This window comes from Melanotaenia boesemani, chromosome 22, assembly GCF_017639745.1.
Source record: "Melanotaenia boesemani isolate fMelBoe1 chromosome 22, fMelBoe1.pri, whole genome shotgun sequence".
NCBI lineage: Eukaryota > Metazoa > Chordata > Actinopteri > Atheriniformes > Melanotaeniidae > Melanotaenia > Melanotaenia boesemani.
Genome location: NC_055703.1, coordinates 10,534,176 through 10,554,868, shown reverse-complemented (window position 1 = coordinate 10,554,868; position 20,693 = coordinate 10,534,176). Strand labels below are relative to the sequence as shown.

General features: G+C 39.7%; 4 protein-coding genes across 4 annotated transcripts; 2 read left to right on the top strand and 2 right to left on the bottom strand.

The window, feature by feature from the left end:
- Positions 1-1,048: 1,048 nt before the first annotated feature.
- fkbp3 (FKBP prolyl isomerase 3) lies at positions 1,049-2,928 on the top strand. Its single transcript, XM_041976331.1, has 7 exons — positions 1,049-1,169; positions 1,508-1,609; positions 1,691-1,792; positions 1,877-2,012; positions 2,195-2,262; positions 2,343-2,440; positions 2,598-2,928. The coding sequence occupies exons 1-7, from the start codon at positions 1,065-1,067 to the stop codon at positions 2,650-2,652; spliced, it is 666 nt and encodes a 221-aa protein (XP_041832265.1). The 5' UTR covers positions 1,049-1,064; the 3' UTR covers positions 2,653-2,928.
- Positions 2,929-3,463: 535 nt separating this feature from the next.
- faua (FAU ubiquitin like and ribosomal protein S30 fusion a) lies at positions 3,464-5,747 on the bottom strand. The gene is made up of 5 exons (XM_041976332.1): positions 5,648-5,747; positions 4,943-5,022; positions 4,179-4,323; positions 3,911-3,966; positions 3,464-3,686 (listed from the first exon to the last, which is right to left on the bottom strand). Exons 2-5 carry the CDS (start codon positions 5,015-5,017, stop codon positions 3,561-3,563), a joined length of 402 nt encoding a protein of 133 aa, XP_041832266.1. The 5' UTR covers positions 5,018-5,022; positions 5,648-5,747; the 3' UTR covers positions 3,464-3,560.
- A 434-nt stretch (positions 5,748-6,181) lies between these two features.
- Positions 6,182-12,636, bottom strand: prpf39 (PRP39 pre-mRNA processing factor 39 homolog (yeast)). The gene is made up of 15 exons (XM_041975194.1): positions 12,494-12,636; positions 11,036-11,440; positions 10,711-10,904; positions 10,426-10,551; positions 10,080-10,198; positions 9,783-9,950; positions 9,478-9,658; positions 8,942-9,049; positions 8,694-8,858; positions 8,122-8,248; positions 7,764-8,032; positions 7,434-7,618; positions 7,237-7,320; positions 6,922-7,036; positions 6,182-6,823 (listed from the first exon to the last, which is right to left on the bottom strand). Exons 2-15 carry the CDS (start codon positions 11,409-11,411, stop codon positions 6,734-6,736), a joined length of 2,307 nt encoding a protein of 768 aa, XP_041831128.1. The 5' UTR covers positions 11,412-11,440; positions 12,494-12,636; the 3' UTR covers positions 6,182-6,733.
- A 2,267-nt stretch (positions 12,637-14,903) lies between these two features.
- arf6a (ADP-ribosylation factor 6a) lies at positions 14,904-17,749 on the top strand. Its single transcript, XM_041975195.1, has 2 exons — positions 14,904-15,228; positions 15,358-17,749. The coding sequence occupies exon 2, from the start codon at positions 16,081-16,083 to the stop codon at positions 16,606-16,608; it is 528 nt and encodes a 175-aa protein (XP_041831129.1). The 5' UTR covers positions 14,904-15,228; positions 15,358-16,080; the 3' UTR covers positions 16,609-17,749.
- The last annotated feature ends 2,944 nt before the right edge of the window (positions 17,750-20,693 follow it).

The following is a 20,693-nucleotide window of genomic DNA, read 5'->3' as shown; positions in this document are numbered from 1 at the left end:
TATCAGTATATGTACCGACCCATTATTTTCACCATTGTTTTTTCTCAGTGTGTTTGCTTCTCTCTCTTATTCTGATGGGTAAGTTTTCATTTTTAAACTTACCTGGCTGATGAACAATCTGCATTTGCCTTGGTGATGCTGTGACCTCCTCTGTTCCTTTCTTACATGGGTCCCAAAAGGATTTTCCCCTTTTTCTGTTCCCACTTGGTTCCATAATCATACTGCAAATGTATAGTCTCTGAAAAAGAATGCCACTTTCTCTGTCAACACCACTGCTTGTTGGCTGGATTATTGTAATGCATTACATTTCGGGGTTAGTGGGTCCTCAATCCGTCATCTCCAGATACTGCTGTAATTATTATAATTAACACACATAAACATAAGCACATTTCTCCCATCTTAGCATCCCTCCACTGCCTGTCTGTTCATTTTAGAACCTTAGTTGCTTTAAAAATCCATCCATGGTTTTGCACCACCCTACCTCTCTGAGCTGCTTCACCCTGATACACTTGCTTGTCCTCTTCAGTTCAGATCTGCTGCCCTTGAGTGTTTTAAGAACAAACAAATGCTCAGAGTGGATCATGTATTTGCTGTTGCTAGTTGCTACTCCTAATTGTGGAATGACTTGCCTATGCACATCAAACAGACAGTTTCATAATCGGTGCCTGTTCTCTTTGGCCTAAGAGAGATGTTGACTTGATTTGGTTTTATGTATTTCAGTTTATTTTATTTATTCAATTATTATTATTTAACTGGATACATAATTTTATTATTTAACTTGTATTTGCTGTGTTTATTCTTAAGTACATCACTTTGGTCAATTGTGGTTATTTTTAAAGTGATTTATAAATAAAGTTGGATTGGAATGTTGCTAATAAATATCCCAAACTCAATTCAGAGAAACGTAGCTGTTTTTTTGGTTTTGCTTTTTTTTTTAATCCATTTTCAATTTAGTTGAACACATATACATGAAAACATCCCTTTAAACGCAAATAAAATAATAAACTGAACTTTTTTTTTTAATATTCATGACGCGTGAGTTCAAAGTTCAGTTTCCACTCAAAATGGCGGCTGAGCCAACACGGGAGTGGAGCGATGAGCAGCTCAAAAGTGACGATTTGCCCAAAAAAGACATAATAAAATTCATCCAGGACAATGCGGCCCACTCGGTATGATTACCACTTCAGTGACCTCGTAATAACATTCTGAATATATGTAGGTTTTTCTGTAAATGCGCTCCTACACCTGCAGCATGTTGCATGGTTTGCTAACAGGAGCCACATTAGAAGCATGTTAATGCCAAACAAAGCAGCGCGTGCAGCTGCATGTAATACATATTTAAACAAATAAAACAAAAGCCTAAGCCTCAGCTCATAGTTTTGCAGCGGTTGCATTAATTGCCTTAGGTGATTCTTTTAACGGTGCCAGAATCGGCCTTATTTCAGCTGTGTACAAATGAGTAAATAAATTCTGCTAACTTTGACCATCTGTATGTTTTCTCTTTCAGTTTCTCAATGAGCACAAGCTGCTAGGGAACCTAAAGAATGTGGCCAAAACTGCAAAGAAAGATCAATTGATTATTGCTTACAATCAGCTTTTTGAGAGTAAAGTAAGTGAAGCAAATGGGAGTTAATGACACTGCAGCAGCATCATCAAAGTCGATGCAAACTGAACACATTGTGTCTTGCAGAGGTTTAAAGGCACAGAACCTGTGGAAGAGGTGACAGAGCAGGTCAAAGCTGTGAAAATTGAAGAGAAACCCAAAGAAGTCAAGGCAGAAGTTGTGGATGAGGTGCCCATCTTGTAGTTATATACTCTTTTTTTGTTGTGCTTTCCACTCAGCACATTTACAAACCTCTCTTGCTGCTTGTTTCAGGGTCCTCCAAAGTACACCAAGTCAGTGCTGAAGAAAGGTGACAAGACCAACTTCCCAAAGAAGGGTGACACTGTAAGCTGCTGGTACACTGGCACCCTAGAGGATGGGACCGTTTTTGATACAAATATACCCGCAGGTATGACATCATGCACATGAACAATTGGTGGTGTATGTATGTAAGAAGCTGACAAATTCGTGAAGAACTTGTTTGTAGCCACCTTAAACCAACCTGTCTGAAATCCAGCCTAAAGAGTTTAAACTACTACAGCTTGCTAGCGTTAGTGTCTGTGCTCATCTTTATACCATCACTGTCTGTAGCAGCAAGAAAGAAAAAGCAAGCGAAACCTCTGAGCTTCAAAGTTGGCTTGGGAAGAGTTATCCGAGGAGTAAGTGATTCAGTATCTTTTGTGCCCCGAGTATCGTGTTTTTCTCTGAGTGTGACTTCACCACTCCTTTTTTTTCACAGTGGGATGAGGCCCTTATGACCATGAGCAAAGGTGAAACAGCAAGGCTGGAAATTGACCCAGAATGGGCATACGGAAAGAAGGGTGTTCCTGAGTCCAAGTATCCTTTGGACATTTTGCACTTCACATGATCATCATGTCAATATTTCTGTTTAAAGTGTTTTTTCTGTTCAGTCTCAGCCAGTCCAGATTTCCTCCTGTATTGTTGCTTTGGTTTTATTTCATGCAAATGTTTTCCTTGATTCCAGCTCCACCAGAATTCCACCCAATGCAAAGCTGATCTTTGAAGTTGAACTGGTATCTGTGGATTAACTGATACTTGGCCTGCATGCATTACAAATACAAAAGGTCATGTTTGGTTGGAAGTTTGAGGTTGACAGGGCTCTTGGCTTGCACTATATCCAGCCCCCACGTCTGCATTGCCTTTATTCACATTACTTATGAGCAGACATGGATATTAGTCATTTAAAATGTTTTGCCCAAAATGGGATGGCTTGTCAATAATGTACATACAAGACCATAAAACATGTTCTGTTCTTTTGCATGTACAATGTAAAATAAACCAGTTTCTCTGTTCATACCAAGGAATAACATGACTTATAATGCTCTAAATTATTTTATATGTGTGAATAAAGCAAACTCAGCAGGCACATGGTAAACCACCAACAAACCCAAAAGCAAAGAGATGCATCAGTTCTGCTTTTCTGACATAAGGTGTAGCTGGGTTTTCATAAACTAAGCCATAATCATCTAAATAACATGCCTAAAATATCTCAATTTGCATGTAGTCTATATATTAGTTTTCCCTTTTATGTTGAATTTCTGAAAGTTTTGCCCAATATTTCTAATTTTCACCTGTACATGCATCTGACTATAAAGTTAAAATGAAATAGTATAAAAGTCATCTAAAGATAAAACAAATCCATACAAAAAGCACCAGGCAGTCTTGGACAAATGCCAACTAGGAGCATGTTTTACTCAAAATACCAAACTGAAAAGTCCTATGAAGCCCAATGACAAAACAATGAAATTTTAAAATCAGTTTAATCTGAATAATGAATGAGTAATCCAAGCTTTGTTAAAACCTGCATGTGTAGACTTTGACAAAAGACATCACTTTGAATCCAAGTTAAATTTTCTTTATTCTGTACAGGAAAGCATTTAACTTGGTAAAAACTGACAACTGATGGTTCAGTTTCTCCTTTCAGGCATCAAAGTACTTAGGAGTTGGCATTGGGTCCCTTCTTCTTTCCGAAGGTGGGCACAACATTCACAAAACGCCTGTTGTACTGGATGCGACGCTTGGCACGGCCAGTCTTCTTTTTCTTCTTCTCCTGTTTGTCAACCTGGATAAGAGATGACAGAACCACTATAATTTCCCAAGGATCAAATGTTCTATGAATTTAAAAAGGTTTCATTTCCAGGGGCCATTTTACCACATTTTTATTACATTCTCATACATACAAGATAATTTGCTATGACGACTATTCTTAAAAAAAAAATAATAATAAAAGTTCAAGACATGTAGTTTAGTTAATATTCCAGTGGCTAGCAAAGTGCTAAATCTTACCTTGGGAGTCTGTCCCCTCACTTTTCCAGCTCGGGCCAGAGAGCCGTGCACCTTGCCTGGTGGAAGAAAGAAGATCAAGTAAATGAGAGCCATGTCAGCTTTTAACCAAGCTTAAAAACCAACTCTTTAAGCATCTTAGGTAACATGAACAAAATGTCATTTAAAACCTGATCAGCTGTAAACTATATTCAATGTGCCTCCAGGCTAGCCAACACCATTTACCTCTTTGGAAAAAAATAAATAAAAACTGTTGTATCTGTGTACTGACCTCCCAGGAGCCTGCCAGCTACCTCCAAGGTACAGTGCTCTGACACACCACAAGATGCCAGAGAGGCATCATCCTCCAGTGGGCATCCAGCAAGCAGCAGCACCTGGTCTTCAACCAAGAGTCCCTCCAAATCCTGGACATGGGCCTGAAAGACATCCAGGTTATTCATATTAACAAAAAAAAAAAAAAAGTGGCCACAATAACCAATTACTAAGCTAATAGTCCTAAAGCATATTCCAAATATACACCACTGATAGATAGTTTAGACTGAAACATAGAAAATGTGGAAAAAAAATGCTACACTGGTGGTATATCATGAATGTAGGGCACTTAGGTTATATCATACAATAGTAATTTCTAAATTTCAAAACAACTGAAATTGAGGGTATATGCAACTTAAAACATCAATGCTTTGATAACATGTTTGTCATCTTGGTTTAATGATGTCAAAATGTGAACATTATGACGAAAATTACTGGTTAAAGTTGTCAATGAATCAGAACATTTAGTGGTTCACACTTTTGGTTTGGTTAATCAGAAGAGCATGTTATGCTGTAAGTACTTAAAACGTTGAAAAGTTACACGTGTATTGTAAGTTTAGAGAAGGTCAAATTAAGTTCAGGTGTATGGGTTTTAGTGCATTTCAAGTACATTCTGGCATCGTACAAAAACTAAATATCTCACATTTTGTGAGTAGTGTAAATACGGTCAATTCGTTTGTTAACTAAGTTTGTTTTCAGCTTTCTCTTTTGTTCCCTCCTTACCTTGATCTGGCCAACAGTCTCCTGTCCGGTCACCTCAAGGGTGTGAGTGTTCTGGGTACGTAAGAATAGCTGCATCTTGACTAGAAGAAATTATAAAGGGGACTCAACTGTAACAGCAGTCCACATTTTTACATCATCATCACTTACACAACTTGAGCCTTCATTGTGATATTACTGGCAAATTAATTCAACTTTGCAATGTTAGTACCCCAATAACCCACCATGTTTTTGACAATAGCTGGACATTATACGATTAGCTACAGTTGTTTCAACTTTGATACATCAGCTACGACAAGTCAAGATGTCTGCCGTGATGAACTGTTGCGGAAATCTAGTAGCGCTGGGTTTAATACAGACGGCTAACATTTGATACCAAATACTAATTAAAACGTCTGCGCCTGGGGTCCTTAATCCAAAGTATAACCCTTGTCTGAATAGACACATAGGGAAACCAGTATATAGCGATTCACTACAGAACCGAACAGGCTTGCCTTTCGGATTCTGGTAAACTCTAGGCTAGCTTAACTAGCCACATGGAGCACGCGCTTACAAGACGCCACATAAAACACTTAAAAAGTGCATTCACAATACTACATAAAGTATAACATATAATAGCTGATGGTTGGACGGCTAAATTTGCAAACTAAACCCTACCTGGGTTATGCTAAATAAAAAAAAAACTCGCACAATACGAACGGGTCTCACCTCGTTTGATGCTAGTCGTTCCACGCTAAGCATAAAAAAGGACCGCTTAAGGGTCAACACTGCGCATGTGCACATTTACGTAAGCATCGTAAGCATAGGCGCCGCCCGTCACACTTCTTTGGTGGCCAAAGGTTCTCGTGATGCTGGCGCAGTTAATTGGTACGTTGTTCATGTAAATATGCAGTCACTCTTAATTCATTCATTTTTAAATAAACCATTATTCATTTATCAAATGCTTATTGTATTATTGCAGTCTCTTATTTAAGAGCATAAATTATACTATTCAAGCTTGTTTAGCAGCTATGTAGTGCACCTGATCAAATATATAACAAATTGCATCTTGGTGTCAAGCTGAAAACCATTTCTACTGATGTCTAATCGGTCAAGGTGAAAAAAAATTTCAGTATAATTCAATGAAGAACCATGGAGAAACAAACATGTGTATAGCTGAACACATATTTGTCTAGATGTGTATAATAATTATGCAATCAATAATCAGAAATATTTTTAAAGAAGTAAAAATGAAATGGACAATTAGGGATATTAATGTCTTTATTATGAAATCAATTCAAATAAAAAAAAACAAGGAACTCTTCATGGAAATAAGCATGAAACATTAAAAATCTTAACTTTTTGGAAGGAGAGACAACTTATGCATCAGTAAATGCCTCATTTACAAGTTTAAATCCTAAACATAAAGACAGCAAATCAAGTCGTCCAATTTAAAAAAAAAAAAAAAAAACTTTCATTATACAGGAAAATAAATCTGCCTTCACACATAACATTAACTCATTAAGCCAAAAATGAAAACAGCGCTAGAGATGATGCCGGTATCAATGTTCCTTAAGGACAAGAAAAAAGAAGAGAAAAAAAAAATAAAATTAAAAATCTATTGCTGCCATGGAGGGCCAAACCTACTCTAACCAAGGGGTGTATCATGTATTTTCCCGATTTAAAAGGAAAGAGAATGGAAAAAAAACACATTCTATGTGGTTAAATAGAAATCTCCATGACACCAATTTATTTGTTCTGAAATTTAAGAAGGTCAGAAGAGGTCCATCGCCATTTTTATTTAAGAACCTCTTATTATGTAGGAGGAGGTGGGTAGTACTGGTTGTACTGGGCATACTGGTTGTATTGTCCCCAGGAATTTTGTCCCCAATTGCCATATTGTTGCTAAAATAAAGAAAAAAAGAGTTACAAAAGAGTTAGATACTTCAAACAGACCTGAAGAAAACAAAGATGGTTGATTCTCCGCAAGAAACGAAGCCTACCTGGTACCAGTTGTAGTTATATGCAGAGTTGTTTGCCTGCATGTCCGTCATGGCATTTGCTGCAACTGCAGAACCATCATCAGCACGCTGTCTTTTAGCATCTGGTTCCTGAGAGCTAAAGAAGTGGATAAAAATGAGTAAAATCCCATTAAAGGTTCTCAACAGTAACACTAAATATGCTTCAAATCGAGCTGCATACTATGTAGACACTGGAAAGTTATTCATTTTTCCATATTCAGATAGCCGCTAAAAATTCCATCAAAATGCAGATGAGTTGCATGTGATCAAGTCTTATTTAAGTCAAGTTTTATTTACCTGTCATATCCGTTCTCAGCCTTCCTCTTTAAATTGTCGGATTCTTTCTGTAAGTTCTGCTGTTCTTCATATGCTGCCACAAGCCTGAGCAGGTAAAGGAAGAAAAATTGCAAAAAGGGGAAAAGGGATTAAGAAATTTTTAACTTTGTCCGTTTACAATCAATCAATCAATCAATCAATAAACAAACACCACTCACACATTGATGTCACTTCCGAAGTCTTCTAGGAACTCAACCTTGCGCTGGGAAAACAGCATGCGGGATTCCAGAGGCATTGGGCTCTTCAGAGCACGGTCAAAACAAGCCAAGATCTCCACCTCATTCTGCGTCACGTCTCCACTGTATTCCAGCTCAAGCAGGTTTAGATAAAGTCGTGAACTCGTCTTTAAAGGGGGGAAATTTTTTTTAAAGAAAATATAATGTGGAATTCAGTTTCAATAAAACATGTTCCTGCTCACAGTGGTTTAATACTAAATGAATGTTACATATATCTACAAATGCATCTGCTACATGAAAACTAGCTCTCACCTGGTCTTTCTCGATGGCATCAAGCAACACCTTCTTGGCCTTGCTCAGACTCCGCTGCACCTTCATCAGCTGTCTGGCCAACTTCACAGCGTAGAAAGATGTCTCTGTAGCATTCTTCGCCAACTCCATCGCCTCCCTCAACAGCATCTCCGCATCCTCCAAGTTACCACGGCGACGTTCCAGACTGACCCTCCGAAGACGCACCATGGCCAGACCTGGGATCATTTCCTCCAGGGACTTCAGGATTCCACGAGCCTCCTCTATGTTGCCTGGGGAAAAAAAAGAACATGTTTAGTCCTGCCCTCAAAAACATTTCCATTCTCCTTTGATCTGCCTGCTGGATGTTAGAGGTGCTCACCTTGCTGCTCCTCGAAGGCTGCCCACAGCAGGTGAATGGTTGGTTTCTTGGGCAGATGGGTGGTGCACGCCTTCTTGAAGACATGTCTGACGCCATCAGTGCTGAAGCCCTCTAGATATTTTGCATACTTCAGAGTGAAAAAGAGAAAGCGAGTTGGAAGAAATGCAGGAGAGGACAGAGAAAAAAAGAAAAGGAGAAGAAAGAGAGGAAAGGCAAAGAGAGACAAGACATTTTAACCTAAATTTTCAGTTGATGCAGTGAATTTCTTCATTGACAAGATCGTTTTTAGAAATTTTCTGTGTAAACCCATCAGCACCTTCATGGAACCAATTAGATAAGTTTCTGTAAGGTAGTGGGAGACGAAGAAGATGCAACGTAGTAGTTGGCAAATGCTGCAGTCAAATCTTGTGTGGCAAGCTGGCCATCCCCTAATACAACAGATACAGTCACATATCAACGTTACACGCAAAGAGTGCAGGTCGATTTACTGTGTCGATGTCATATCATCGTTGATGGGGGGGAAGTGCAGGGAAGTAGCAGGAGAGAGAGAAAGAGCTTGGAGCTCACGCTACCTTGATCCAGAACTCCTCGTAGAGGGCACAAGCGATGAGGCATCTTTCAAACAGAACAACCACACGCTCCGGGGTCCCGTTTTCGATTTCGAAGTCCAAGTATTCCTTCCAGTTGTTCAGCTGTGTCTTCTCTAAGGCTTTCACGTGGAAGTACGGTCTCTTTATCTAAAAAGACAATTTGTTTAATCATGGTGAATAAAGAAGACAAGACACCTCTAACAATAAACAATGAAGAAAACAAGCCATACCCCCTCCTCAAAGGCCCAGCGCTTGCTGACTTCATGTTCATTGTGGTTGAACACTTCCTGTCGAGCCTCGATCACCTTGTGGCGCATGTTCTCAATCTCTGTCACTCTCTACATAAAAGCACAGAAAAAAAAAAAACTAAGTTCAGCACTTTCTTTTATGCTTTTGTGTCACATTCTCCAGCTGAAGTTAAAACTGCTACTCCTGCAACCAAGGATTTACATCACCATGAGCTTGGCAGTGACTAGAAGCCTGTAGAGGGGAGAGGTATGTATGCACCCTGCATATCAGCCTCTGGGTGTAGGTGCTGGGTTCAATGGAGCCCCGGTTGATCCTTTTAGTTTTAGGGCGAATCCCTGACAGGATGCCATCTTGAATCCCCCCTTGCATTCACTGGCTCTGCTGCCAACATAAATACACCTTAAAACCTGACCAAATGTTTTCCCATTTCATCATGGATAATAGGCGTGCTCCCGAACAACCCTGCAAGCAGTAACTGTATCGATCTGTACCCTCTGTAGGATTGACATGTTTATACCTTAGCAGGATCTGCAAGATCTTCAGTACCAGGCGGTAGCTCCTCCTGAGCAACATTCGCCTCCCCATCTTCACCAACAACTGCCGAGAGGCTAGCTTTAGAGAGCTCAAGCCTAAGCTGAACAAACTCCTCTTCTGATAAAAAGTATTTGGGATGGTTGCTTTGAACATGATCCTTGAACCTGCGGGTATAAAATAAATTTCATTCTAAATACAGCTGACTATTTCAAATTAGATGTATTTCGAAAGTGACAAGTAAACCAAAGAAAATTTAAGCCAAGATTTACAAGTAATCAGTCCCTCTACCTCTGAAGGTGCTGGGAATACAGCTGGGTTGGGATGCTCAAGATGCGATCGTAGATGGCAGTAACATTAGCCAGCTTCTGCTGTTCTGTTTCCCAGTTTATGAAGGACTCCCACAGGCGGTCTGAGCGAAAGTCTGTCCCTGCTGCAAGCACTGCATGTTCATAGGAGCTAATGAAAAAGAGGGAAACATGCATTGATTAGTTCTCTCTAGCATAATGACATTTTAAATGCTCAATTTCAACCATCTTTAGTAAGCAACATTCCAAAGTAGTGCTGAAGTAAGTATAATTTACTCACGCTCGAATGCGGCCCTCAGTTTCTGGATCACTGAGATCAGAGTTTTCTTTAATAAACGTGAGGTAATGAATCCAGAGGTCCACACTGAGAGGGATAGCCTGCAAGCCTCTTCTGTAAACCTTGCAAAAGGCCGAATAAAAGTTTGTCAATGGCTAGAATTGTTTTACCAGGTTTTTTTTTTTTTTTTTTTTTTTCCCTCTGCCTTTAATATTTAGTCTTTAGTATCTTCAGGATGTGGTAGAAAGAATGCCCACAGAAAAGTTTAAACATTTAAAGTAATTAAAAAAAAAAAAAAAAAAAGTTGACTGACCACCTTGCAAAAGTTCTGTTCTTAAAAATAACTTACCTCTTCAGCCACTTGTATGTTGCCATGCTTTTTCTCAAGATCTGCATACTTCTTCCAGTAGCCATAGCAGTAAGGATAACGTAGGAAGAAGACATCAAAAGCCTTTCTTGCAGGTTCAAGGAGGTTCTGAAATAGAAGAGCAAGGAAAAATTAAATAAAATCAAACACTCCCTTTTTTGTGGTCAAAGCAAATTAGCTTTGTTTTAGGATAGTGCTATTAAAGACTGTTAATCGGTTTAAAAAAGGTGCAAATGAAACATGTTTACATCATCCACACTGTCTTACTTCTTGCTCCACATATTGCAGCAGGGTGACCCAGGCATTGAAGTCTTCTGGACCATCTTCACAAACTTTATAGAGCTTCTCAAACTCTGACGGCATTTGTGGATCTGTAGGAAGAGCTGATTCTTCTGTGGTTTCTTTGGATGGCTCTTCAAGCTCCATGCCTTCTTCTGTCCCCTGTGACACTTCAGCTCCATCTACAAAGGAACAGATATTATGTACAGCACAACCACTTTTTATTTATTTATTTATTTATTATTAATGCTCTTGTTTTATTCTGTAACTAAGCAAATACTATATTACAATGTGGGCATTTTCAATCTGTTACCTTGACTGCCATCCTGTGCAGCAGTCTCTGGTTGAGACCCTGCATATTCTGGTGCTTGTTCGGCCTCTTCCATTGGTGGTGGTGGAGGTGGTGGAGGTGGTGGCGGCTGCTCCTCTTGAAAAAGCTCAGTGCTGGCAAGTTGAAACTGCTCCACAGCTTTCTCTACAGATCCCAGCCCAGAGGAGTTCATTTCTTGGTTTTGTTGCTCTGTTACTTGAGCATCCTGAGAAGTGTCTGAGTCCTCTGGCAAGATGCTGGAGAGTGGCTCTGCAGGAACTTGGTCCAAGGACCATTCAGCTCCTTGGCCTAAAACAGGAAGGTCAGGAAGAAAGGGATCCCCATTGCTCTCCATGACAGGGGACTCAGTGTCCAGCATTCCAGTAGTAATGCCAAAGAGTTGCTGGCCTGTTTCAAAACAAGTATAATTATTAACCAAGGCCCAATAAAGATAACTCAGTCAAAAGCAGTTATTTAAAGCTACACAGATTGTTCAAATAAGCTTCCATGTATAATCATGTACTTATTTTCTCTCTCTTGGGAGGGTGTTCACTTTCAAACGGAAGTCACAATTAAATTTTACACGTGGACCTGATTAGCTATATTCAACATGGTTACTTTCAAATACACAAAGAAATTTCCAGAACTTGTTTGATAACACGTTTTCCAGCCCCTTTCCGAGAAGTAACCAAAATGCTTCATAATTTAGGGCTTGGGGTACGTTATTTAACCTGGCGCTACAGGAGGTATGAATTCAGTTACTTTACTCTATCCATTCAGGAGTAATTCAACTAAAATTCAGTTACCTTTTGCTAAAAATGTCAGAAATAGAAGCGACAGCTGGTGCAAGACGATACTTCCTTGTTCTGGGATTAATATGGATGCCAGCTAGTGCTCAAGTCTTAGCCGAGCGACTAAAAATATATACCCGCGTGATGCGTTATTTGCGTATAGTTCCTTTGGTTATCCAACAACCTCAGCATCAATAATGTTGGTATCTCTGTTCATTTAAATCTATTATTCTTGATTGCGCCGAAGCTATGTTGCATCCGGGTAGTTGTTTGCACATTCAAAGTTCAATCTAAAGCTAGGCCTCAAAGCCTGTCTATTTCAAGCGGAGTATCACTTCACTTATCGTGAGTTGAGCTCGTTAGTGCGAAATATCCTTTGGTTTGTTAGTGCTGAGAATTGACCATTGTTATTTTAACTTACTGACTCATGTTGTGATAAAAGTTCACCAACTTAATTACTTCGTTTTACTACACATCGTGACTAAAACTACAACATGCCATGCCGTTGCCCTCGTCTCCAGTTAATAGTCGGTACCATCCTCCATACTAGCTAGGAAACGAACGTCGGCAATTTCACCACTATCGTGGCTAGCGTTAGCCGGTAGTTTAACTGCTGTAATTTTGGTCAGATTATAGAAATTTTTCAAACAGACATATCTTAACAATTTACCTTTTATCTTCCACGTGTCTACGACGAATCTTGTGAATTTGTAGGAACCCTAACTATTCCAGCCACTAGCCTACAACAGCTTAGCGCGCTTCGTCCACCATTCTGATCAACTTGGAGGAAGAACAGAGGCAGAATATGCGCATGCGTACTCACAGCACATGGACTCAAGTTAAGCGGGCCTACCGGGCACAGGCCCAGGGGCCCATTAAGTAACATGATTCATGTCCTACAAAAATACAGAACATGTGATCCAATACCAAATGACGAAGGGCCGTAGATGCACTTCAAAGACATAAAATTGCGACAAAGCAATGCAAAAGTAACAAAATTCTACATTAGAAAGTTACAAAAGAATACAAAAAGATAAGTGGCTATAAATGGCATGTAAATTTAGTTTTTGCTCTACTCAAGTTAAAGTGTTCTTGTTTAAAGCATATTGCACACCGCTCTACGGCTCATCTGTGGTCATCTTATAAAAAATCTTCCATGCTGCAGTTATAAGTTACAAGTTGCATACAATGATGCTTTTATATATATATATATATATATATATATATATATATATATATATATATATAGTGAGCACACTCGAAGCACTGTTAAGAAACTTGATGTTTAAGTGTATGTAACATCTGGATGTAGCCAAAAATAGTATCATTGTAGCACATTCAAATGCTTCTGAGAGTTGCTCTTGTTACACATGCAGACTGAGGAGGTACTGGCTAAAATGTTAAGTAAATATTTATTTATATAGCACCTTTTAAGATAAAAATCACAAAGTGCTTAACAATGAAACACAAAACATAAAATAACACAATAACACAGAGAACATACAAACAAATCAAACTAAGTAAAAGCAAGTTTAAAAAGATGTGTTTTTAGCTGCTTTTTAAAAGAGATCAGTCCGCAGGCTGAGAGGAAGGGAGTTCCAGGTGGATGGAGCCACTGCTGCGAAAGCTCTGTCACCTTTGGTTTTCAACCAGCAAACCTTGATCACTTGATCTCAGGACCCCGCTGGGAACATAGGGCTGTAGAAAGTCTCTGATATAATCAGGTGCTTGGTAATGTAGGGCTTGGGAAAAAAACAACAGAATTTTAAAACACACTCTGTGATAAAAGGGAAGCCAGTGCAGCTGGATTAGTAATGAGTGAACATGAGTGAATTTGGAGGATTTTGTTTCCAGCCTTGCATAAATGTCACCTAATAACATACAGACATAAATGTTAGTTAGTTATTAGGTGATCCTGACCTGATGATCTTTCTGTGATATATATATATATATATATATATATATATATATATATATATATATATATATATATATATCCATCCATCCATCCATCTATCCATCCATTTTCTGCTTATCCAGAGTCAGGACACGGGGGGCAGCTGCCTAAGAAGGGTAGCCCAGACTTCCCTCTTCCCGGCCACATTCACCAGATTGTCCGGGGGTATCCTGAGGCGTTCCCAGGCCAGCCGAGAGATGTAATCCATCCAGCATGTCCTGGGTCTTACCTGGGCCCAACACACTTGTTTTTTGGATGTAAAAATATAATAATATAATAACTTTTTCATGGGATGGGCTGCATCTTGACAATACATTATTGGAAACATGATAGTAAAAAGAAAAACTAATACAATAATGATATAATTGATGCCCTTTTAGTAATATAAATGTGCACAGATTAGTCAAATATTTAATATCCCCACATTTAAAATTGTTTTATAAAACCACAATTTTTCATCTTTTAATATCCTAATTTCCTTCTTCAGAAATTAAAGTCTTTGTTTTATCATATCAATCGATCCTTTATCCAGACTTAATTAAAAATCAGGTGACAGGTTGTGCTATCTTTGAGATACTAGTGTCCCCACCCCCACCCGCAACCTCCACGTCACACGCTAATCATACGGAAACTGTTTGAATGAATGATAACACATGTTGGAAACAACCGGTGGTAAAAACCTCTCTTGAGATTACTACATACAAAATAATTTTTTTTTTCTTTTTCTGGAAAACAACCCAACGTCTTTTTTTAAATTATTGTGATACGCGTCACATTATAGGGTATTGCATTCATAATGGATGTTTAAATGGCGTCAACACAAGCTAATGGACCGGTTTGCAGTTCAGCTTTGCTTTTTTCGTTACGCGCATGCGAAATAGCTCGCTGTGGTTAGGGGGAATCGGACATTTTAAAATTATAGTAAGAGTTCGTTTGTTTCCCATGTCCATGGTGGTTTGTAAACATTTAAAGCACTTACTTTTTATAATGTATCACATATTAACCGCTTGATATATTTCGAAACTGTGATTTAATTTAATTTAATTTATGGATGTGAATTTGAATTAGCAGTCATTAAAGGCTAATGATGGTTATTCGTTTTCTTTTTTTTTAATGTCTGTTTTAGTCTATGGGCAGGTGTGATGTTTTGGAAGGAATCATGTAGGGTCGGGAAGGTCAAAAGGTTGGAACATGCTGGTACTGTCAATAGTGCCCCTTTGATGTCTTCAGCTGTCGGAGCTGTGGAGGGTCCCTGAACGCAGCAGTAGTGTGTGTGAGCGGTGTAGAGGAAGTGGCGGCTGATCTTGGTCCGCACCTTTTCCGGTAACACAGCACCGCCACTGCTGTGACTGAACGGCTGTAGACAGAGAGGGAGGAAGAGAGATCGAGAGCGGCAAGAGCGGGGAGAAACGGCCCGGGGACTTGGGGGATGATTGTCGCAGACAAAGGTATTTTCCCAGTTCTCCATTTTATATTTGTGCCTAGCTTTTTTTAATAGCAAAGAGAGTATTTTTCGGATCCAAAGTTGTCCTCTGTACTAACACCCCTCCCTTCTCCGGACCGCTCTTGTGTCACAGGGGGAAGAGAAGAAAGTCGGATGAATCAATGACCTTTTGAGCGGTCCTCCTCCAGATGCCGCGTGACAGAAACGGACCGGAAAGGGCATAATTACTTCGTGTGTTTTCGGAAGAAATTGAAGTGCTTTGAAATTAATCGGTTGGAATAATCTAAGGCCAAGTGTGGTCAGCCGGCAGCCAAGGAGGAAGTTGGAACCCCCGGGCTTGGACTGGGCCTGATTTATATTGTCCACGTTTGGATTAAATAATTAATTAACTGAAAGAAAACTTTGTCAGCTGCAGCACAAGTGACGGCAAGAGGGGTTTGTAAAAGGGAAGAAAAACTTGAAATGCGGATTTTGAAGCAAGGCTGTGCTCAACGGCGAGTTTGAAACAAGGGGATGTCATTTTTTCTTCTTACAACGGAGGGCAGTGGATCATGAAAGTATATCCCCACCCAATTCTGCGAGGGCTCCTTACATACTGCTCCCATTGAGTGCTCATTCACCAGCTCAGGTCAGATCACAGTCCGGTTAATTGTACTGTACAAACTTGAAAGTCACCATTTTTTGAAAAGTGACACTTGGTGTCAGCCCACCGCTGCCATCACGTGGAGGGCTTTCTGTAGCTATACTGAAACTGTGACTCTTAACTTGTATTTTAAAAAAAATCCTTTTCCTCTCATTAGAGAAGTGCTATTTTAACTATTTTCTCCTAACAAAGTATTTATGCTCAGTAAACAAGATGGGGAAAATGCTTTCAAAGATCTTTGGCAACAAGGAGATGAGGATATTAATGCTTGGACTTGATGCTGCTGGAAAAACAACCATTTTGTACAAGCTGAAACTGGGACAGTCTGTCACCACCATCCCCACAGTTGGGTTCAACGTGGAGACTGTCACCTATAAGAATGTGAAGTTCAACGTGTGGGACGTGGGCGGACAGGACAAGATCAGGCCCCTTTGGAGACATTACTACACAGGCACCCAAGGCCTCATTTTCGTGGTGGACTGTGCCGACAGGGACAGGATCGACGAGGCAAGGCAGGAGCTCCATCGAATCATTAATGACCGGGAGATGAGGGACGCCATCATCCTGATCTTCGCCAACAAACAGGACCTCCCAGATGCCATGAAGCCCCACGAGATCCAGGAGAAGCTGGGCTTGACCCGAATCAGAGATAGGAATTGGTACGTTCAGCCCTCGTGTGCAACAACAGGGGATGGACTATATGAGGGTCTGACCTGGCTTACCTCAAATTATAAAACTTAATGTTTCACCACACACCAGCTTGGACACTTGGAGGCAATTAAGTAGCTGAGAATGGAAAAGTTAAAAAAAAAAAAAAAAGCAATGAATACATGACCTCTCTGTTGAATGTCTATCAAAGAGAGTAGCAATCACCTTTTTTTTCTTTTGATAACAATGACTTTTCTTTAACCCAGAAGCCTTTGTTTTTTCTGATTTTTTTTTCTCCCCTTCTTTTGTTTTTTGGTTCTCTGTATAATCAGTACTGTTAAAATATACAATAAGCTTACTTTTTGAGCTCTTTTCTTTCCTCATTGTATCATTTCTTATAGGGGACCTAGGGACGCGCATTTATAGTTTTGACCCTGTTTAGCTCTCGTTCAGTATTCTCATGACCCAGCTACATATCCAAAGGATGGGAAAGTCCAGAAAAGCATTTCCTACATCAGCATATCACTTTCATGGCTCAGACTGCCTCTGTAATATGTAAGAATGTGTATAATGGATGTGTTGGGACCTCAAAATAAGTCAGAATTGATTGTACTGGGATGAATGAGGAAATGTGCTAGTACGTCTTTCCTGTGCAGTGATTGCATCCATTTTGTTCTACTGTGGGTGCTGGATATTCACACACACACTGTGATATGGATATATAATTTTGTTGTTCCAGGGTTTGAATCTGTTGCCACTAGTCTTATTATCTCCCAGAATGTTTTTTTTTTTTTTTCCTTTCCAGAGTTTCCATAACTGTTGAGTATTTGTAGTTTCAGCTGCCTTAGGAAGGACCGGGGTTCCAGGTGCCCCGAAACTGAGACAGTCCTTACAGCAGAGGGTATTCTCGACCGCTGAGTTTGCACTTTGGGTGGGAGAAGGGGGTTAGCAACTAGCTGGCTGTGCATATTTTGATTTCCCATAACTGACTTTTGGACTCCAGCAAGTGTTTTTGAAATTCCCAACCCCCCACCACCTCCAAAGCAGGTGCTTCAACGAGTGTCAGCCACTTTTTTTTTTCTTTGCTTTTACTTTTTTCTTCTAGCCATCATCAGCCTGTAAGGTCCTGCCATCAGCTCCATGTTAATAGATCATACATACTGCTGTTGATTTTTTTTCTCCTTCTTTTCTTTTGCTATGCTGTTGAAATAATAAAAAAAATGTATCCAGATCAGTTTGGAAGTGGTGCCTTTTCAATGAGAAGCTGCTACTGTCACTAATATTTCCTTTCTGAAAGAGTTTGAGCTTGTAAAATAAAGAGGAAATGAGAGTTTAGGGCGTTATGATGGTTGACAGAAGGACTGGCTGTGAAGTGAAGTGAGCCTCGGCCTGTTTCCTTTCTGCTCTTGCGGGAGTGAGTCATTTGCTGTGAATAAATGATGAGATCTCTAGTTTCAGAGTAGTGATTGTCAGGTAAACCGTGCTCTGCCAAAAGGTCTTAAGGTATCACTTGGGCCATTAAGGTGGTGAATCCTCAGAGGACTTTTGACTTTGGGGGAAAAAAAACAAGAAAGGTTGAAATTAATCTCCCCCTTTACTAATAAAACTGAAGAACTGACACATTTTTAGCTTTATGATAAAAACCATTTGACTTGATTATTTTTGCCTTTGCTTACTCTTCTGTAACTGCTGAGGTTAAAAAGTTATTCTCACTTTTAAAAGAAGTTTTCACCAGTTTGGCATTTTGCCCCGAAGAAGCAAGTTGCCCTGAAGCACAGATCTGAGATCAAGTTATTATTTCAAAGCCATCCATTCATTCATTCATTCTTCTTTTCATCTTCTTACTGGATATCTTGGAGCTTCATATGTTCAAAACAAAACTCACAAAGAAGAAATCCATTTCTGTGTGTAAGGTCAGCTTCTTCTCCACCTACATCTAAAGGGAAGGATATGAACTATGGGGTGACATCACCGTATGAAGTCAGAAAACGCTTTGAGAAATTATGAAAGTTGTAATGGAGATTGGCGGTTTAGTGACTCACGAGACATGAAAATCTTTACCAACAAAAAGGTTGGATCTTCTAATTGTATATTTTTGAGCCCTGTAATAAGGAGGATGGCAGCTACATTTTATAAATGGCCCACATTTTTAAGGTAGTACATTCTCTCCAAAGCATTCAGGAGAGTCAGGGTCCAGGAATGCACGTTTTCTGTTTGTCCATTTTGCTCTATTTGCTCATGTGGTGTTTGCTCTGTGGCTGTTGATGTGAAGTTTGACCCGTTGCAGGGCTAAAAGCTGTACCCTGCATGTGATGTGTCTGGTGTGAAGGACCAGACCAGGGCTGTTAAACCCAGATAGATGCACACATGCAGCAGCCCGTTATCTCTGTTGAAACGGCTGCCACTTTGCAGCCTTTTTTTTCCTTTTCTTTTTTTAATCAGAAACACCAGTTTCAAGAATTTCCCGCATTTTCAGTTCACGTTTTTTTTTGTCCTGAAACCTAAGTATTTGAACAGTTGAGGGCAGTACCCTGGCAGTGTCAAGAATGATCTTGTTTACTTATGATTTTCCATTCATGACTTTCATTGTGGATGTGGAATTTTTTTTTCTTCTTCTGCTTCTTCTTCTTGTGAAATGCATTTGAATTTTTTCAGGAAGAACCCAGGAGAGGAAATATGAAAAGGGAGGGCAGTTTGAAACGGTTCCTGATGCTACATCAGCGCTGAGCCAGTGAATCATGCTGCACATGTCACCGGCCTTTTGTACAGCTGTCACTGCGCTCAGCGGCTGAAGCACTGCTCACACTGGCTGGTGTCAGACGCTGTCAGGTTCACCTGTGCCCCTCAGTTAAAAGACACAGTTTAGCCATGGTTTATCAAGTAAAACCAGTGACTAAGTTGCACTTGTTCGACTTTATTCTGAGGTTTTGCTTTGTGCCCTTTTGCTTTTACTTTGAGCACAACTGTATGTTGCAGGGTGGGGGTTGACTAGACTATTGTACGCCTATGAAAAGGGGTTTCAAACAATACTCAAACAGTGAGCTCACTAGTTGTTCCTCTGTCATTTGTTTACTCAGGCGTTCCTCTTTGATTTTAATCTGACTTGCTTCTCCATTGAGCAAAGCAGGAAACCATCTAACAGACTGTATAGCGTACAATTCAACATAAAGGAAACTGCTCTTTCATTCAACTGAACATGTCCACAAAACCCTCAAACTTCTTCCGTCTGGAAAATATTCACCTCTTTGCTAACTGCTAAGTTACTTGAAATATCAGTCTGTTTGCTAAATGCAATACATTGATAGTGTTAACTACTTGCAGATATGTTGCTTTTCTCTCACCTCTGTCTGTCCTCCCACAGTTGTTTCCATAGAGCTTGTGAAGTTTAAACATGGTATGCTCACTTTACTTAAAGAGTCATAGGCCAAGTGAGGCACTCAGAGTTTTTCTCCTAAGCTTTTTTCATCATTAAGTGTATTGTGTTTGATAAGTAAATATCAAATGTAAAGCAAACATCAGGGTATTCATATTCAACTTTTATATTTAATGTCTTTAAAAATCTCTGATATTCAGAGTATGTGATTCTTTCTCAACCTTATATTTCATAATCACTCTAGCTTTGCTCACCACCTGCAAACATGATTTTCTTAGTGTGGAACTTTATAACGTACTTCACATTCATTTTCTTAGCTGTCACAGTTCTCCCCTTTGAGCTTGGGGGGTCTTCTAACCAAGAACAGTGTATCCTTCGGTTGCCGTGGGCAACAAGGCCAAAAAGAAAACCCTCCCACACAGCTATTTGCTTAATCTTTATCAACCACTAATTGTTCAGTTTATCAAGGACAGGACTTGTGTGTATAGTTGTTTTCTGTCTTGTGATTGAGCGATTATCTGCAGCTTTCTTTGCAGTCATTTCCTGTATTTCAAAATAAGTTTAGAAGGACAAAAGAGTGGGATTTTATGACCGGTTGCTGCAGCTCAGAAAGTTTTTGGTGTCTCAGTTGTCATGGGAGCTGTTTAAAAGCGTCTGTAAAGTGGCATGCAGAGCAACATTTAGCTTGCAGGCAGTTGTGAGTGCTTCAGAATCTGATGCACATTGCATATCCCTCCGCTGCAGACAATGTGCTAATAATTATAGGGAGCCCGAGGCCTGTGTTTGCATTTGGCAGAAAGGCTGT